Genomic DNA, 18423 nt, shown 5'->3' with positions numbered 1-18423 from the left:
TATAATTCTTGTCATATATTTTATTTTCTAGCAGTATGTCTGTACCATGTCTGTGCTAGAATCGTGCTAGAATCATAATTTAAAATTGCGAGGTTGCCAAAATGTAATTCTAAGCTTTAATCTGTGGCAAAATCGTACAATTTCCGCTTATTGACATTTGACATTACCGGTTCCATTTTGACAGCGACTAAAAACACTTTTAACGTTCAGCTTTTATGCTTTGGTGTTTTTGTCGATTTTTAAAGATTTTAATTACAATTTTCAAGGAATTCAGGCCAACACTAGTTTTTAATGAGAAAACAGCTTTTTAGCGGTGGAGTAAGTACAATACATGCGTTTGGTTCGGTATATTTAGTTCTGTTTTTTTAGGAAAAGATGGAAGTGAAAACTGATTTGGATCTCAGCGGTAAATTAATTATTAAAGTTCAGTTTGGGGATGATATTCGTCGAATTCCTATACACAACGAAGCTATTACTTATGATGAATTAGTTCTAATGATGCAACGTGTTTTTAGGGGCAAATTAAGTGCTAATGATGACATTACATTAAAATATAAAGATGAAGGTAATTTTTCAATTAATATAATATTTTAATATATTCTCAATATGAAAAATATAAATATTCTGAGCATTATATATTAAAAATGATTGAATGTATGCTAGGAAAATATGGATTCAATATTTGTTTGGAATATTTTTTTCGAGTAGCAAAATTAATATTATATTCCAGATGGTGATCTTGTAACAATTTTTGATAGTACAGATTTGTCATTTGCAATTCAGTGTAGTAGAATTTTAAAACTTCAAGTATTATTAAATTCTGAGATAAAAAAAGAGTACGAAGGAATTACACAGACTGAAGTAGTAAACTTGAAAAAACAAATTAAAACAATTCGTGATCAAGTTAATAAGCTTTTGGACATTTTGGATAATGTGAAACCAATGAAAAGTAGTTTAACCTTACAAGGTAATTTGTGAAAAAAATTATAAAATATTATGTATAGTAAGAATTCTCTTTTAGATCCGTCAGAGTCAGCTTTAGATTCAAGCCAGTCCAGTAATACACTAAATAAAGTAAATTCTAGTGAGTTTGATCCACTACAGGAAAAGAGTCAGAAAAATGGAACTGAAGAACAAAAGGAACCTTCCAAACCATCTACTCCACAAGTAAGTTTTGGTATTGGAACAAAGGCATAAGTGGGAATTAAATTTTGATAAAATCTTTAGATTAGCAGTGAAGGTTCTAATTCGAGGCCCCAGTCTGCTTCAATGATCCCTTCAAGTAATCAAGTCAGTGGGCCACAACAGCCTCCTGTTCCGACTTCTGCTGCAGCCAATCCACACATGAGTGATTATTTTGCCAGAGGTTCTCTAAGCATGCAGTACCCAGGCCTTGGGGGATATCCCCAACAGTACAATTTTCCGTCAACTGGGTATGTTGTATGTATTCTTGTTTTTATTAAATGTAGTGAAATTGTTGTAGAATAGTTATTTCAGGTGCTTCATTTTTTTACTGCTTTTTGTTTTTATTTGAATAGTGTTTTATATGAGATATTTATATAATTATATAAATATCTTAGTTTATATTAGTTAGACAGTTGTTTTAAAATATTATATTTTTAATTTAAAAGAAGAATCTAATTAATATAATTTTTTGTAGTTTATACAGAAGATAATGTTGATCTAAAAATGCACTGCCATTTGAGAATTAATAGAGTTATTTTAAACAAAAAAGGGGCCAATAAAAATTGCATATTATAAATTTAATATTATAATGAAATGCAAAGCCCTTAAAAAAACTGTTGTTCTTTAAACAAATTAAAAATACCTAAATGATCATACCGAGTTTGGCAAATATTTTTACTATAAATAGCTTCTCTCCAGTGTAATTAAAAATATCTTTTTCTACTTAAACCTTAAAGTCTTAACAAATTTGTATTATATTGATATAAATGAAGATCTAGACTATTAACTATTTCTGTTTGGCTGGCCTAAACAGTTTAAGTTTAATAATATTCTATAAAAACAATCATTTTACCCTGATAATTCAAACTCTCTTGTATAAAACAACAATTTAAACATATTGACAAATTATTGAACCAATTATGATCTTATATATTATTGGAGATGTCTTTATATTGTTATGTGAAGTAGGGGTCAAATAATTTCCTTTTTTTGTGTAGGATGAAGAAATACCATATCTTGTTCCGCGATCATGATCAATATTTTATTTTCTGTATGGTTAATTTGTCATTACTGTGTTCTGTATATGATGAAATTAATATTAGATCACCTGTTTTTATATTCTCCTATTTATACCAGGTGGTGCATCGTCGTTGGAAACAGGAAATCCCATGCAAATGTTGAACTGTCCAGATATTGGCTCCCCTATTTATTTTATAGCGAAGTCTTAAATAGATTTTTTTTAAGCTCTACGTTTGGTAAACACACATGCCAAGTTTGAACAATTTTGGACAAGCCAATTTTGAGTAATTTATGAAAAACTGAATCTATTTTTTAATTAAAACTAAATAGGTAACAATCAAACACCATGCACCAGTCAAAAACCGACATAACTTAAGTTGTCAGCGTCATTTTCAAACCTAACTTAATTTCACAAAACATCCCCCTTTAGAACTTCATCTGTCATGTTAAGAAATGAAAGTAAATAATAAAGCGCCTCTCGTGTTTGTTCGCACTCTAAAAATTTCAATTAATGCCTGTATATATTTTTAATATATTTTTTAAATTAAAATTTTTTTAATTGTAAAGTAATATATTACATTTATGGAATATATTACATTACAATTATGTCAGTTACAGGATTACAGGCTTGTTTTCTAACATTTTTTAAATAATACGAATTGTTAAATTTCAATATATGTATATTTGTCATAGGTATGAAAAAAGTAAAATATAAAATGGACAAACGCTTACTTACATTGCAATAAAACTTCCACTTTTAGTTTTGCTATCCAAACGCAATATTTCTATTTCACAAATAAAAATATCCGACAACACTAAGATCACTGAAACTTCCGCGGCTGACAACGAAAACTGAAAAATATAACGGCACTTTTCGTTTTGGACCTACATATCAACATTACGCTGTACCATTATGAAAATATCTAATATAACTTGTAAATTTTAATATTTTAACATGATTTTAACTATTTCTGACAATAACTAACTTTTTGTTATCAAGATGACATTTTAGACGGCAACTGACATATACATATGTCATAATATTTGAATTTTAAATATATATGTAATATAATTTAAATTAATATAATGCAACTTTATACTAAGAAAACATGTATACACTCACAAAATACAACAAAGTCTAATAATATAGTTTGAAAACAATGAATATTGGAATAAAATTAAAAAAGTTAAGCGCGACCCCTTGTGTCAAAATTAGATGATTAAATTTTCGCAATTTTTACACCATTTGATGACCGGTGGCGCCTCTAGTGTTTGTTCGGGCGGTTGGTCTTTTACTCCCACTTATGGCCATTAATGAAAAAGTTCTAAAGGGGGATGTTTTGTGCTTAATTTTAATAAAATTTTAATATTCAGTGAGAAGAAGTGAGCATGATAAAATGGTACTATGCGGGAAATACTATATACATTTCTAAAGCCACAATAGGCCCTCGCGGCCGCAGTGGAGGGTCCCACCTTGGACCCACTCTTAGTCAATACAATACAATTAGGGAATGCAATCCCGCAAAGGCGGGATCCCTCTGAGATTCCGCGGGATCGAAGTTGCGGGATTTATCGTGCGGGATCCGCGGGATTGACACATTACTACTGGGTAACCGAATCGATCTCGATCAGGGTCAAACCCCTTCGTTCCGGGCCGATGAGTCGACGCTCGGAACCCGGGGGACCCGTTTAACTTGTACTTGTGGACAATTTCGTCAAATTTAATAAACTGCCGGATATAATTATCGAGACAAGCAAAATTTTTGGGTAAATTTAAAGTTGCATATCTCTTGAACTAAAAAATATTTTGGGATGCGGTTTGGACCAGGTTTTAGATGCATCTATTGTGATTAAGATGCTATGTGGTTTTTGAAAATATATTTAGCGAATTCTCGTATACATGGTGTTTTATAAGAGAGTGAAAATTTGGTCAAGAATCTTTTTTACCGCAAATTTACGAGTTTTAAAAAGTCGAAATTTTTACCGAAATTTTTTAAGTACGACTAATCTGTATTGAAATTAGAAAAAACAATTTAATCGGTTTTTTAATTTTTTTTTGTTTTAAGGAAAATTGACTTTTTTTCGAAAAATATGCATTTTTAGTCATACTTATGGTCCTAAGTGGTACAAAAAGCTTTGTACATTCTGCATATGCCAAAAAATTATTGATATAGAGTGTATCTAAAAGCAGATAACTAACACAAGTTAAAAAAAAAACTTCAACATCAGAATAATATTTTTATTTATAAAATAGGTAGATAAATTATAATAAAATTTAAGTTTATTTAATATTAAATATATTTTTTGAACACCCTGTATAAATTGGTCCAAATTTCTGTACAGCTAGTTTAAGATTCACGCTATATCAATATATTGTGGGCCTATGCAAAATTTTCAATGCCTTTTGTACCATTTAGGACCAAATGTATGACTATTGTTTACAGTCCCGCAATTTTGCGAATCCGCGGGATTGATTGCTTTAATCCCGCGGGTTTGCGGGATTTAGATTTTGGTGCGGGATTGCATTCGCTAAATACAATACAATGCGGGAAATAGCTTAAACAGTGTATCTGACATGTTTTGGTTAATTTCCCCTGAATATTAAAATTAAATTAGGTACTTTTGAAAATGACAAAATCATACTTTGTAACCTACCTGACCATTGACTGATGTTTGATTGTTACCTGTTACCGTTATAATAATTTAAAAATAGTTGCAATCTTTTTTAAATTATTCAAAATCGGCTGGTTAAAAATTGTTCAAATTTGGCATGTGTATTTACCATACACAAACCTTTAAAAAATCTATATCTATGACTTCACTGTAAAATCAATAGGGGAGCCAATATTTGAACAGTTCAAAATTTGCATGGGATTTCCTGTTTTCAACCACGATGCACCCCCCGGTATATTATCACATCAATATTACATTTCTAAAGCTTTTTTTTTCTCAAAGATTGTCAAAAACCTGTAATTTGGAATATCAGTTTTGATATAATTTGACATCTTTAATTTTGGCAATAATGCAATAAGTTTTTTAATTTTAAAAAAATTTATGCAGAATAATTTTTCTTTTAACAGGTACTAAATATTAGGTCTCTAATATTATTACATGCATATATGAATCAAAGTATGTCAGACCATATATTGGGAAAGTTATGGATTACTACTGTTTACTAAATATATTTACCAATATTGAAAGACAATTAAGTGATGTAATATCCTCCAAGGAATGAAAGGCCAGACGACTCTTGTGCGGACGCTCTAAGTCTCATCTTCTAGTAATTATATCTTTATGAATACATATGACAGAAAACAATAATGTCACAAAATTTTATTCCTAACTATAAAGAAGCGATATGGAGGATTTTTGTGTAGACTAAATTTTAAGTGAGTTTAGTTGGTTTATTTTTACTCTATAATTTTAATAGCGCCGGTTGCATTTTTCTAAACGCCACACGTGATCGCGAATCGGCTCGAGCCGAGCGTCAGCTCCTAAACGCCACTTGCGATCGCAAAACACCCTGCTAAATAGCACATGTTATCGCAAATTAGCCTGCATGTGATATGCGCAAGTTATGTTTTGATTTGCTGCATACAAAATGAGTAGTTTCGTTGATTTTCCCGATTCTTACGAGTACAAAATAACTTCGGAACAAACAGTCAGAGTGAATTTAAGGACCAGAGAAGAAGTTGAAGTAAGTTATCGCAACAGGTAGTGAACCACCTTCACATTTACTTCAACCTTTAGTTCTCGAAAATTTACCGACTGATAAAAACGAAAGCTCTAGTCAGTCAGTTGATGATTACCGAGATGATAATAGTGGTACTAATTTTGATACCTGCGTCAGCGGTACAATAAAAGTGTTGACAACGCAACTACAGAGCTATTGAATGACTGGAAAAGTTTCATAACTGATCTAGACATCAAAGTGATGAAGAACCTTGAAGATGATCCCGAGAATTTTCATTCTCCGGAGAATTTTCTCGGCTCGAGCCTGTATTCAAAGCTACACAAAAAATATAAATACACACACCGGAAAAGTCTCTATATTACAATTTTATCCAGCCATCGTTAGTAATTTTATTATTTGCATTTCTGATATAATAAAATTAAAATAAACAAATAGTTTACAGGCCGTATTGGAAATAAAAATACGAAATTTACCGAATTTTTCAAATTTACCTTGATTTTTATTGCACTCAAAAAAATATACACATTTTTTTTAATTCTAAACTGTGAATTAAAAAAAAAGATAAAACCATTTTTACTTAATAAAGGGTATGACCTCCTCTACTGTTCATTACAGCCCTACATCGTCTCTCCATCCTCCTGATCAGGTTGTCGATCTCTTCTTGAGGTACAGCATGCTACTCTGCATTCAGGGCCCGAATCAGATCCCTACGAGTTTCACGAGGCATACCCATTCTCAAAATTCTTCTTTGGACCGCGTCCCATACGTGCTCGATGGGGTTGAGGTCAGGAGATTGTGCCGGCCAGGGTAAGATGTTTAATTGATGAGCATTGATAAACTCACTTACAACTCTAGCTCTATGAGGCCTCCATGAGGATGAAGTTTCTCCCAAAATCATTGGCATATGGTAACACAACAGGCTCAAGAATTAAATCACGATATGTGATTCCTGTCAGAAACCTTTCAAGAAAAACGAGATCGGTTTTTCGGCCTAACTGGACTCCTCCCCAGACCATAACTGTTCCACCTTGATAAGGGTGCACTTCCTGAACATGATCCAACCGAATAAGATTTCCCGGTTCTCTCCATACCCTAAGCTTTCTCGAATCCGGATGAATTCCAAAGCGTGACTCATCCGTGAAGAGAACATTGGCCCATTGTTCATTCGACCACTGAACATGATCTTGAGCCGTCAAATATCGTACCTCTCGATTTCTTCTCGTTAAGGGTTGAGCTCTCCAGGGGCGTCTGTTTCTTAAGTTGACCTCTCTTAATCTATTGCGAACAGTGTCAGGACTAACGGTTACATTATGTGTTTCCTGGAGAATTAAACTAAGCTCTGGTGCTCTAAGAGTCGGTCAGCGTCGAGCATTTAATTGTAAAAAATGATCTTGCTGAGGGGTAGTAATGCGATGTCGCCCTGTGTGCCTTTCAGCAACATCATCACTTTCACGGTAGCGTGCACTTAATCGCGATATTACACTTTGCGTTGTATTTAATGCTCTAGCTACGTCGATTTGGCGCATTCCAGCTTCGAGCATACGCTCCATAACGTCGTTTAATACTAAACAGAGTTATTTGAATGAATTCAGGCCATTTATCATAAAAACATAGCCAGTACAGGTTAAATTCGAACAATTGATGCTAGTGCTTTTTTATACATTTGACAAAAAATGCACAAACACTTCTGCAAATATCCCAAATTTAGAAATAACTAGTGTGACTACTTCGTTTCAATCAAAGTAGAAAGAATCGGCCTACAAATATGTGGTTGTTTATTCAAAACATTTATTTTTAACTTTTATAAAATGATATCCCTAGATTTTTCCGGTGTGTGTAGTTCATCTTCTCTTATGAGTGGACTTTACACAGCATTCAAACCTTCTTCTTCATCAAGAAAACAAATGGTCCACACTAGAAGAAAAGGAGTGAACATTTCTGTGCAGCCAACTAGTGTAGCCCGAAGAAAAACCAAGTTCAGTGGCAAGAAACGGTTCCAGACTGGAAGAAAGCCTGTTAATTTTAAGAAGAATGGGAATCTTGCTCCTCATAGTTTGGCTGAATGCGTAAACCAAAGTCGAGCTTTAGGAGCTCGAAAAATCGCGAAGTAGATTTTGTTGTTTTATATATTTGTTAAATGTTTAATGTGTTCGTTTGATTTTTTCGATTTTTTTACGATTTGATATAATATTTTAAGTTGTGGTTGTTTTTTTTTATTAAAAGAGAATCCGCCGAGACTTTAGGGACGTTATCAGTGTTATTTTGTTTTTTTTAATTATATTTTTTTGGCACAACTTTCATCAGGCTGCCATGGGTTTTGTAATGAAACTCAAGAGCGTATACACTGTATATGCTAGAAAACGCAGAAAAATCCTTTATTCAGATTAGCGATGGGAACTATCGAATGAATTAGACTATCGAATGGTTAATGAATGAATGATTTCAACTATCGAATGGTTTTATTCGAATAAAATCATTCATTCATTTGTATACTAAAGCATATGTGACAACCTCGCCATGCGACTAAATGGTTATCGTTGAGCCACGACTATCGAATGCTTTTGATAAATGAAATTTAGTATTCGTTTGATTTTTGTATGCGTCAGTGCATTATTAGTTCTTCCAAATTATTATAACTTCGCCGTATAAATACTGTGCTATTTTTGCGTTTATTAAAATAGTTAAAATACTAAAATAGTAGTTATTTTTTAATTTTATTTATTGACGATTGTGTGCATGTGCAGGTGGTCAAAATTTTTCCGAAAATTTGTGTGGTTTTCCGTAGTCCGATCTTTCGATTATTTAATTTTATATGGTATATGGCTATTTTTTAATAGGAACTTTTGAGAAGTAGCAATTTTTAAGAGAGATGAGATGAACTTACAATTAATTTTAAAAATACATATTGGTATTTTAGATGTTTTAATAATATGAATTAGTTGAACTTAATAATCATATTTAAGTAATGTGGTTAAGTAAATGGGGTTATCGAACTCAAACTATGGGATGAGAAAATTAAAATGAAAGTTTTACACGTGCCAATTTAAAAAAAAAGTTAACGATGTTTGTATTTTGTTTGTGCTAATTCTCTTACACATGTAGTTTTTTGCGAAGAAATATTTCATTTATTTTTTAAAGTAAATGCCAGTAAAAGTAAATATAATTTTTAAATAGTAATAAAAAGCACCTAATATAAATAATTTTGATTTCTAATTTTTTATTTATATTTTCCTTCCATTACACTGCATGCTTAGAAAATTAATAAATGTTTATATTTCATGATTTTAAAATTAGTTGTTAATATAACAAATTAGTTCTGTAATTATTATTATTTAATAAACCAACGTTGCCACACACAAAAAATTTAGAGACTATATTATTTTTAAATAGGATCTAATATAAATAATTTTGACATCTAATTTGTTGTTTATATTTTGCTACTACTTAAAAAAAATAATTATATTAAATGATTTTAAATTTTGTATTAATAGGTATAACAAATTATTACTGTTATTATTATTTATTAAACCAGTCTTTGCTTAAAAACATTAAAAATCATTTTCCTACATCCAAATAACAAGTATTATTGCAGTGTAACAACAGCATATTAATAAAAAAAATGCAGAATATATAGACATACTAACCCTAACTAACTAAAGCCAAACAATAATATTCTTTGCTAATATCAACTAATACCAAAATATAGCAACAGCGCCCTTCATAATGTATTTTCTGTGTAAATACTAGCACCTCAATAAAAAAAATAATGTGTCCTTATCTATATCTGACTCCGCAAAAAATCAAAGATGCGGGCCTCTTTCATAGCATTGCCACCGCCCGCTGTCGGGTTTCTCGGAAAGAAACCTACGTCGCCGGGCGACAACTAAAATTCAGTTAATATTTTATTATAATCGATCCTGACGAATAAATGAATTTCATAAATGAATGAATTTTATAAATGAATGGTTTTTGCTGCCGAATTACTAGAATACAATATTTCAAGGCAGATGACGGATCTATTCGATAATTTTTATTCGAATAGTTTTCAACGAATGTTTTCTTACTAACTATCGAATTATTCGAATGAATTGCAACTATCGAATGTTTCGATAGTATTCATTCGATAGTTCCCACTACTAATTCAGATACAAATTCATATAACCATACCAGCTTTTCGGCCCCACCTAAACGATATGCCAATGGTTTTCCGAAAAATTTTCAATTTCATTACAACACACATGGCCTGATTGAACTAGTACCACACAAGATAAGTCTTTGATTTCTGAATAATACGTGAAGGATATACACGTAGTAAACAAATTTGAAGTCAGTCAAAATTATTATATTATTTACTATATTAGGAAATATTATTTGCGATAACGTGTGCTATTTAGCAGGGTGTTTTGCGATCTCAGGTGGCGTTTAGAAGCTGACGCTCGGCTCGAGCCGATTCGCGATCACGTGTGGCGTTTAGAAAAATGCGCGGCGGTTGTCAAATTTTCAAGGTTAAAAGCGGAAAAACATTTTATGAAAAAAAATTCCGATTATAACAATTTTTTTTCTTATATGTGGTTTTAATATGCGGAATTCTCCTAAAGTTTCTTGCAAATATTGTGAACCCATGGCATAGCTTCTATCTTTTATTTTCTTGGTATTATAGCTTCTACCTATCTGCATAGTTTCTTTTCTATCTTTTATTTTCTCTTCTACTTGCAAGGCGCTTATTTCTTCTTGCCTGTCACGCTTATCACTGCCAACAGAGCTCTTGAAGACAACGATGAGAAATTAATTTCACACTACATTTTCAAATGCAGGGCGTGCGTGAATATCTCAAACCAGTCCAGGTTTTCTGCGCGCTATTATGATGGTTTATTCCTTCTTTGTGTATCTACAGTATGTCTCTGGATTGTCTTTAAAGGGGAAATTTTTTTATTGACATTTTGAGAAAAATACATTCTTCATAAAAAATTTTGCTTGTTCTAAAATGGTTAATCCCGTGTATACTCTTCCAAATTTCCATACCGTTTTCTGAAACAAACTTTTTATTATTGACACTAATTTTGACGTTCTGAATACTTACATTTAAATTAAAGGAACAAACTTCTACGCTAATTGAAACCACTAATTTATTCCACTAATTGGGATGTTGAAGTTTTAGAAAAAAATCTACATTTTCATGTTTTTTTTTATTTTCCAGAGAAAAAATTAGTGGTTTCAATTAGCGTAGAAGTTTGTTCCTGTAATTTAAATGTAAGCATTCAGAACGTCAAAATTAGTGGTAGGAATTTTCAATTAGTGGAAAAAGTTAACAAACTTTCAACTTTTCCACTAATTACACTTCAAAATTTGCTAGAAATGTCATTTTATCCTTTGATTGCCATCCTTTAAGAGAAATTGTGGTTAGAAATCAAAAGTTGATTGTTTTATAACTTGCTAAATATTACGCGTTCTCTATGGTTAAAACTAAACTAACGCAAGCTGTTGCTAGGATATTCTATTAATTTTATTTGTGTTTTTTAAACATTGTGAATGATCGTAAACTAAAAAGTATGAAGCGTAATTGAAGCTACTAATCTATTCCACTAATTGCGAGGTTCTGAATGAAGCTTAAGTCCTAAAAATCAAAACGCGTTTCTATGGTAATATAATTTCTTTTTCATTTTTTTGATAGATTATTATTGACAGAATTTTAATCAACGTCATATTTTTTGTTGTTTTAAAATGTCAAAGAAGCACACAATTTATTTAGTTCAATGCTACGGAAAGGGTGATAATAGTTATTGGAAAATGTACTTTAACACCATTAAAAAATATGACGTTAAAGCTTCATTCAGAACCTCGCAATTAGTGGAATAAATTAGTGGTTTCTTTTTCACAAAAAAACATAAATAAAAATAAGAATAGTTATAGCAACAAGAAGAATATCATAGCAACAACTTGGGGTAGTCAGTTGTATCTATAGAGAAATCCTAATATTTAGTTTATAAAACAATAAACTTTTGATTTCTAACCACAATTTCTGTTGACCGATGATAATCAAAGGTCAATATGATATACATCATATTGACCTAAACATTACTTCTCTTGTATTTATTTTTGTGGGAAATAAAGACAATTACATACATACATACATATACCTACCTCGCAAATTTTGAAGTATAATTAGTGGAAAAGTTAAAAGTTTGTTAACTTTTTCCACTAATTGAATATTACTACCAGTAGTTTTAACGTTCTGAATGCTTACATTGATATTAGAGGAACAAACTTCTACGCTAATTAAAACCACTAATTTATTCCACTAATTTCTAGGTTCAAAATGAAGCTTAATCAAAATTAATCATAACGATATATCAAAGAATGAAATCGAAATTATATTACCATAGAAACGCCTTTTAGTTTTTAGACTTGGAAAATGTATTTGAACTTCTTGGAAAAATTCAAATAAATTTTCATGTTTTTTTTAAATTTTCTCTAAAACGGTACGGATATTTGGAAAAGTATAAACGGGATTAACTATTTTAGAACAAGCAAAAACTTTTATGGAAAATGCATTTTTCTCAAAATGTTAATAATAAAAAAGTTTTTCCTCTTGTAAAGAAAGTCCGGGGATATACTGTTATACATTTACTTTGAAACCCAGATTTTACCAAGTTGCACTTATCAACTTGTTTTTTTTTAATTGTCACAACTGAGTAATGGGTTTGAAGTTCCTTACTTAATAATTATGATATCTATTTTTATTTAAATGAATACCCAATTTATAATGTTATAGACCGAGAGCTGGCTACATAAAAAACCTTATCATCGTTACATGGCTAATTTTTTGTGTGAAGTATCCTTTTGTGTAGCCATTGTGAAATAGTCATGTCTGCCAGCGCGATCCCGGGGCTTAAAGCGGGGGCGGCCAATCGAAAGGGTGAAATTTTGACACTAAAAATATTATAAGGTACACGAGTTATAATTGCCAAATAGGTTTTATTTATTATTAGGAAACGTGTAAAATTGTTGACAGACATTTTTCTCGTGGCTGAAATGCCGGCAGACAACGCGAAAGAAGCATAGAATAAAAGAAAATCATCGTATGTCGGTTGGTGGAATGTCATATTTATTCTTAATTAATTTAAAAAGTCGTATGCAAAAGGGCAGACAAAAAAATCGTTATTGAAATAATAAAAAAATATATTTATAATATAATCGTATATTATATGATTTAACTATACTTAAATGGATGAGGCGGCCAGCGTTCCCTGAATAAAACGCTAGAGTAATATCGCGCTTTTGATAACTGTCTGCATCAGCTGATTGAGCCACGATCTTTTTGTCTGCCCTTTTGCATACGGCTTTTAAAATAAATAAATATGACATTTCACCAATCGGCATGCAAATATGCCATAATTTTTGTCATTCTTCAAATTTAATTTTTTAATAATTTTTAAAATTTCATGCCTCTTTCGCGTTGTCTGTCGGCATTCTAGCGACTAGAAAAATGTCTGCCAACAATTTTCCACGTTTCTTAATAATAATAAAAGCTATTTTCGCAATTATAACTCATGTATCTTATAATATTTTTAGTGTCAAAATTTCACCCTTTCGATTGGCCCCCGCTTTAAGCCCCGGGATCGCGCTGGCAGACATGACTGTTTCATAATGGCTACACAAAAGGATACACAAAAAATTAGCCATGTAACGATGATAAGGTTTTTTATGTAGCCAGCTCTTAGACTATTACGTCTATTAAATAATAAATATGATAAAATATACAGACTTCTTTAAAGTCTTTGGAAATGAATTATATGTATTTAAGTTTTTTTTTGCAAAATTTTAATTCTTAAACATTTCCATAATAATATTTTCCCTTTTTTTTTGTCTGATATACTTCATTATGAGTATGGTCTGTTCAACCAGACAAAGAATAATTTCAACAAACGAGTCAGACGATACACAAAATAAACTAAAAAAACAAATTGCTTTTGAAATAAAATGACAGTCAACTGATACAGTCATTCTCTCTATTGGACAGACTGTACAGGCAGTGGTGACGCTAGAACTTTTTTGGGGGGGGGGTTGGTTTTGGTTGTAAATTTAACATTATTGAACATTATAACATGCATAAATAATTATTGTTATGACAACTCTAAAATTAAAATAAAATCGTACCATCCTTAATATTCTTAATTTGTGATTTAGACGTCGCGTTGTCATGACTAATTTCCCAACTCAATTATACATTGGGGGAGCATCCCCCCAACACCCCCCATAGCTTCACCACTGTGTACAGGGTGTCCCATTTTTGTATGTTTTATGGAGTTTCTTATTTATGAGTAGAGATATAAAGATGCAGTTTTTTCACATCACTGTGTGTTTTTTATGCAACTATGATGCTACACACAGATTTATCCTAGGTATTTGTCATTGGTTTCTGGAATACAAGGCGAATTTGAAAATGTTGTATTCTTCGACCCCCTTACGAACTTATCGAAAAGGTGAAAACCATGTGAAAACTGAGTTCCGTAGAGTATTTTACGTAGAAATCGGTGGCGCAACAATTTTTTCGCTGGGAGCTAGAAATATGATTCAAATTTTCGAAATATGATTCAAATTTTAAAATGTTTTTTTAATGGGTATTTTATAGCACCTTGTATTATTTTTTAATTCTATTTGCTTTATCATGAGCTTTCTTAAAATATAATATAGTCTATACTTATATTCATAAAGAAGGTAAAAAATTAATTTTTCAACTTTTTAACATAATTAGATCTAGTTTATTATTAGTATTATTATTTTATTTTATTTAATTTAACCAAGTAAGTTTGCTGCTTTCCATCGCAGATGCTTCCGTAATTTCAGTATAGGTATTTTCTCAAAGGAACTAGACATCCGACGATCTTTAAGGTTGTCGTATAAAAAATGTTATATTTTTAGAAAGCTTATAACAAGGCAAATAAGATAAAATATGATATACACGGTGTCCTATTAAAAAAAACATGAGTTACTTTTAATTTCGCTCTGTATTTCAGGAACTAAGAGGGCTAGGTTAGGTTAGTTACAAATCTGTGTGTAGCATATTTAGTTTCATAAAAGGTAGCACAGTGATGTGAATGCTGCACGAGAAACCCTGCAAAACACGAAAAACGAATGTCAAGTTCGATGATTTGACATAACTTTTGGGGTTATGTCCTAATTCTTCTCTATTTTAGGTCTTTTTTTATTAGTGGCAATTGGACAATATGAATATTTTTTTGTATGGCGTATGACGTCACAGGTGGTATGCGCAAACTTAACGAAATTGGAGCCGCTATCGATCATACCTTGTTTTCTTTGTACCATGGATTTACGCTATAAAAAGGGCCCAGTCACTCTTATGGAGCATTAAATTACAAATTGACGATTCGGCCCACTATAGATGGTGCTAATTTATGTCGTGTATATATGGTTGCAGAACAGTTCGTCATGTATGTATGGTTGCTTCAGACGTTACTATTGGCTCGGTCTTTAAATTTATATTATAAATTTTGCGATTGATTTCCCTCTTCCGTCCACACTGTACTTCAAATACTCCTTTATTTATGGTTCAAACTATATTTAAGCTGCCTATATTTTGTTTTTAATACAAAATGTATTTCTCCTGCTTTTTATTGTATTCCGACTCCAACTTTTTCATATTATATTATTCAAAGATAGCTATATTTCTTAGTGCTTCTTGAATTATACAACTGTGATGAACTGCAACCAGATTAATTTTCACAGTATAAGCAGTAATAGTATAAGCAGCCTGTAGGATAAATTTTACATATACATTGTAGCAGGCTGAATTCATAATTTATTACCACAAAGATATAATTCTCGTAAAGGTATCTGGTAGTGTAGGGGATATGGCTCTCCACTAGCAACACGAAGGTAGCGGGTTCGAGTCGTGCCGCCGACACAACTTTTTTATTTAATAAATAAATTATTTTGACCTTGACGCCCTGAGCCGCACTCGGCCCGCTATAGATGGCAGCAAAAATTTTGTTCGCTTTTTTATTACATTGACTGATCGTTCTGTAGTTATTCTGTGGCTATAAAGGAAGCGGCCAGTTGTGTATGAGAGAAAATCGCTGATAGACCAATAGGTGAAGGCTCTGGGCACTCTGTGCTGGGTGCCAGGCCACAGCAATATGGTCTGACACTCAGAGTTATCGATATTTTTAATGCACTTGTGCAATAACTCTACACACAGAAACTAGCGTGGAATAGCCAATAACAAAAATTTTATGTCGGATAAATTATTCGATTGTTTTGATTACCTATTTTAAACCGCCTATGTTAAAAAGTTAATTAATACACTTTTTCCCTTGTTTATGAAAATAAGTATAAAAAATGTTATATTTTTAGAAAGCTTATAACAAGGCAAATAAGATAAAATATGATATACACGGTGTCCTATTAAAAAAAAACATGAGTTACTTTTAATTTCGCTCTGTATTTCAGGAACTAAGAGGGCTAGGTTAGGTTAGTTACAAATCTGTGTGTAGCATATTTAGTTTCATAAAAAGGTAGCACAGTGATGTGAATGCTGCACGAGAAACCCTGCAAAACACGAAAAACGGACATCCTGTACATACTGAAAATACGTTATGATTACGGAAAATGCACAGTGTAGAAGTTCTACTAGATACTTCAGCTTATTCTTAATACTGCTTTGACTGTATTTCAGCCGATACGTTCCCCAAGTGATGGACAGTTCCCAAGTTCCAAGTTCAAACGCGTATACAAACCCACCCCAAGGTAGCATACCGTACCCAACTCAGCAGCAATACGGCCACCCACCGGCCAGTGTAGTTTATCCACCCACGGGTGGTCAGGGCAACCCTTACTCTAAAGCATTCTCTCAGCCAAATCCTCAACAACACGGTTATATGCCTCCGCGTCAATAATAACCTGCCATCTAACGGTAGGTAAATAGACAATGGCTCTTTAATGGTCTGGTGTTTAATTTACAATACAAACGTTTGTTTTGTTTTTTATTTATGTCCTTTTAGCTTATTTACTCTGATTTAAGTTTTATCGCTAGCACAAGAAGCTTAATTAAAGTGATGCAAATTCATATGGATTTAAGGTTTTTGTGGTGGGTTTATTACTATGGAAAATCATAGCTGAAACAGAACACTCTAAAAAATTGTCGATTTAAATCCACTGACACAAACTTTCTAGTGACTTTTCATCGATACAAATTTGCATAACAAAAAAAAAATACTTGGTCCTTCAATAGTTATGTTTTGTGTTTCAAATAATTAGGTTTCAGGGGTGATTATTTTTGTTATTACCCGTAAGCTTATCTTATTTGTATTAAAAATAGCATTTTGTTAAAAGCAAACAAAAGGCCTTTCTTAATAAATCTTAATCTACGAATCTATGTAGACGTCTAGAAATGTTTGTATTATAGTTTTCTAGATTTCAATACTTTTTTTTTAATTAAACAACTAGGAACAATGCTCCAACTCGCAAACTTCCCTAATTTCTATAATGTTTTAAAAGCAAGTATTCGATGGTTTACGATGTATTATCCCTATTATCAGGTACAAAAGTCATTGAAAGAATACGACATGTCGCTGTTAATTATAATGTTAATAAGCCGTTTTTATAGCAGATAATATTTTTACTACTTAAAAAAGACATTTTTCTATTACAAAAATCATTCAGAGAAGGAATACTATATGTTCTCACTAAAATAATACAGTTTTCTCTAATGCCGAAAGACTTCTTTTTTTTATTAAGTGTTAAGCAAATACGTTTAAAATAAAGTATACGGAGGGTACCGCTTAAATTCCTGTCCCGATATTGAAGGATGGCTATAGAATTTCAATGCATTTCCTACATAAGTCTATCCTTGGTTTATAGGAGGTTTGACTAAACAAGGATGAACCTATGTCTTGAACATTCGACTCGATTTTCTGTCCTCCTTCAATACTGGGACGTAAATCCTCTCATTGCTCTTATGGGGAGGCCGTCGTATATTTTATTTAAACGTATTTGGTGTTAAGATTCACATGTTTTGATAATATAAGGTTCTACTAAAATTTATTAGAAATATACTTAAGTATCTAGTAGTTATATAAAAGTATATAAACATTGTACCTACTTTAGGTTTCAATATTTAAAATATTAAAAAATGTCTGTACCTCTGTGTGCAAATGGCCAAATACCAAACCAAATACCCATAGGATTTTTTGAAGATATTTAAAATATTACTTCGTTTATGGATAAAGAATTGTCACTGAGAAGTTTGTATCAGTGGATAAAACCGTTAAGGATTTTTTATTGTTTTAGTTGTTACTGAGGTACTCAGGTTTTCCATGAAAGTGATGATTTATCCTCAAAACTATGAATATTAACATATGTCTTATGATACATGTTTTTAATTTTATATATTATAAGAAATGCGTAGGTTTATTTCGTGTTGTCTATGTTCTTCTGGCTTATCCATTGCAGTATTTCAATGTCTTGCAGTAATTTATCGTTACTATGCTATGAGCAAATTCAGA

The 18423-nt window shown here is 31.7% G+C and overlaps 1 protein-coding gene across 2 annotated transcripts; it reads left to right on the top strand.

The window, feature by feature from the left end:
* Positions 1 to 180: 180 nt before the first annotated feature.
* On the top strand, positions 181 to 16833 carry LOC115883757 (protein TFG-like). Of its 2 annotated transcripts, none has more exons than XM_030902168.1 (6): positions 181 to 318; positions 370 to 565; positions 731 to 967; positions 1022 to 1167; positions 1228 to 1433; positions 16596 to 16833. In XM_030902168.1, the coding sequence occupies exons 1-6, from the start codon at positions 292 to 294 to the stop codon at positions 16813 to 16815; spliced, it is 1032 nt and encodes a 343-aa protein (XP_030758028.1). In that variant the 5' UTR covers positions 181 to 291; the 3' UTR covers positions 16816 to 16833. The 2 variants fall into 2 exon arrangements, with proteins under 2 accessions (XP_030758028.1, XP_030758034.1); XM_030902174.1 differs by having other exon boundaries at positions 1228 to 1440.
* The last annotated feature ends 1590 nt before the right edge of the window (positions 16834 to 18423 follow it).

Source organism: Sitophilus oryzae, unplaced genomic scaffold, assembly GCF_002938485.1.
Source record: "Sitophilus oryzae breed Bouriz unplaced genomic scaffold, Soryzae_2.0 scaffold_111_pilon_pilon, whole genome shotgun sequence".
NCBI classification, from domain to species: domain Eukaryota; kingdom Metazoa; phylum Arthropoda; class Insecta; order Coleoptera; family Curculionidae; genus Sitophilus; species Sitophilus oryzae.
Note: the sequence above shows the minus strand (reverse complement) of the source record. Positions and strands in the feature narration are given on the sequence as shown.

What these genes read in the sequence shown, in the direction of transcription:
- LOC115883757 (XM_030902168.1), top strand. Translation starts at nt 292, where the DNA reads ATGAGAAAACAGCTTTTTAGCGGTGGA. An exon ending in AACAGCTTTTTAGCGGTGGA is followed by an intron (nt 319 to 369) that starts GTAAGTACAATA and finishes CTGTTTTTTTAG; the next exon opens with GAAAAGATGGAAGTGAAAAC. An exon ending in CCAAACCATCTACTCCACAA is followed by an intron (nt 1,168 to 1,227) that starts GTAAGTTTTGGT and finishes TAAAATCTTTAG; the next exon opens with ATTAGCAGTGAAGGTTCTAA.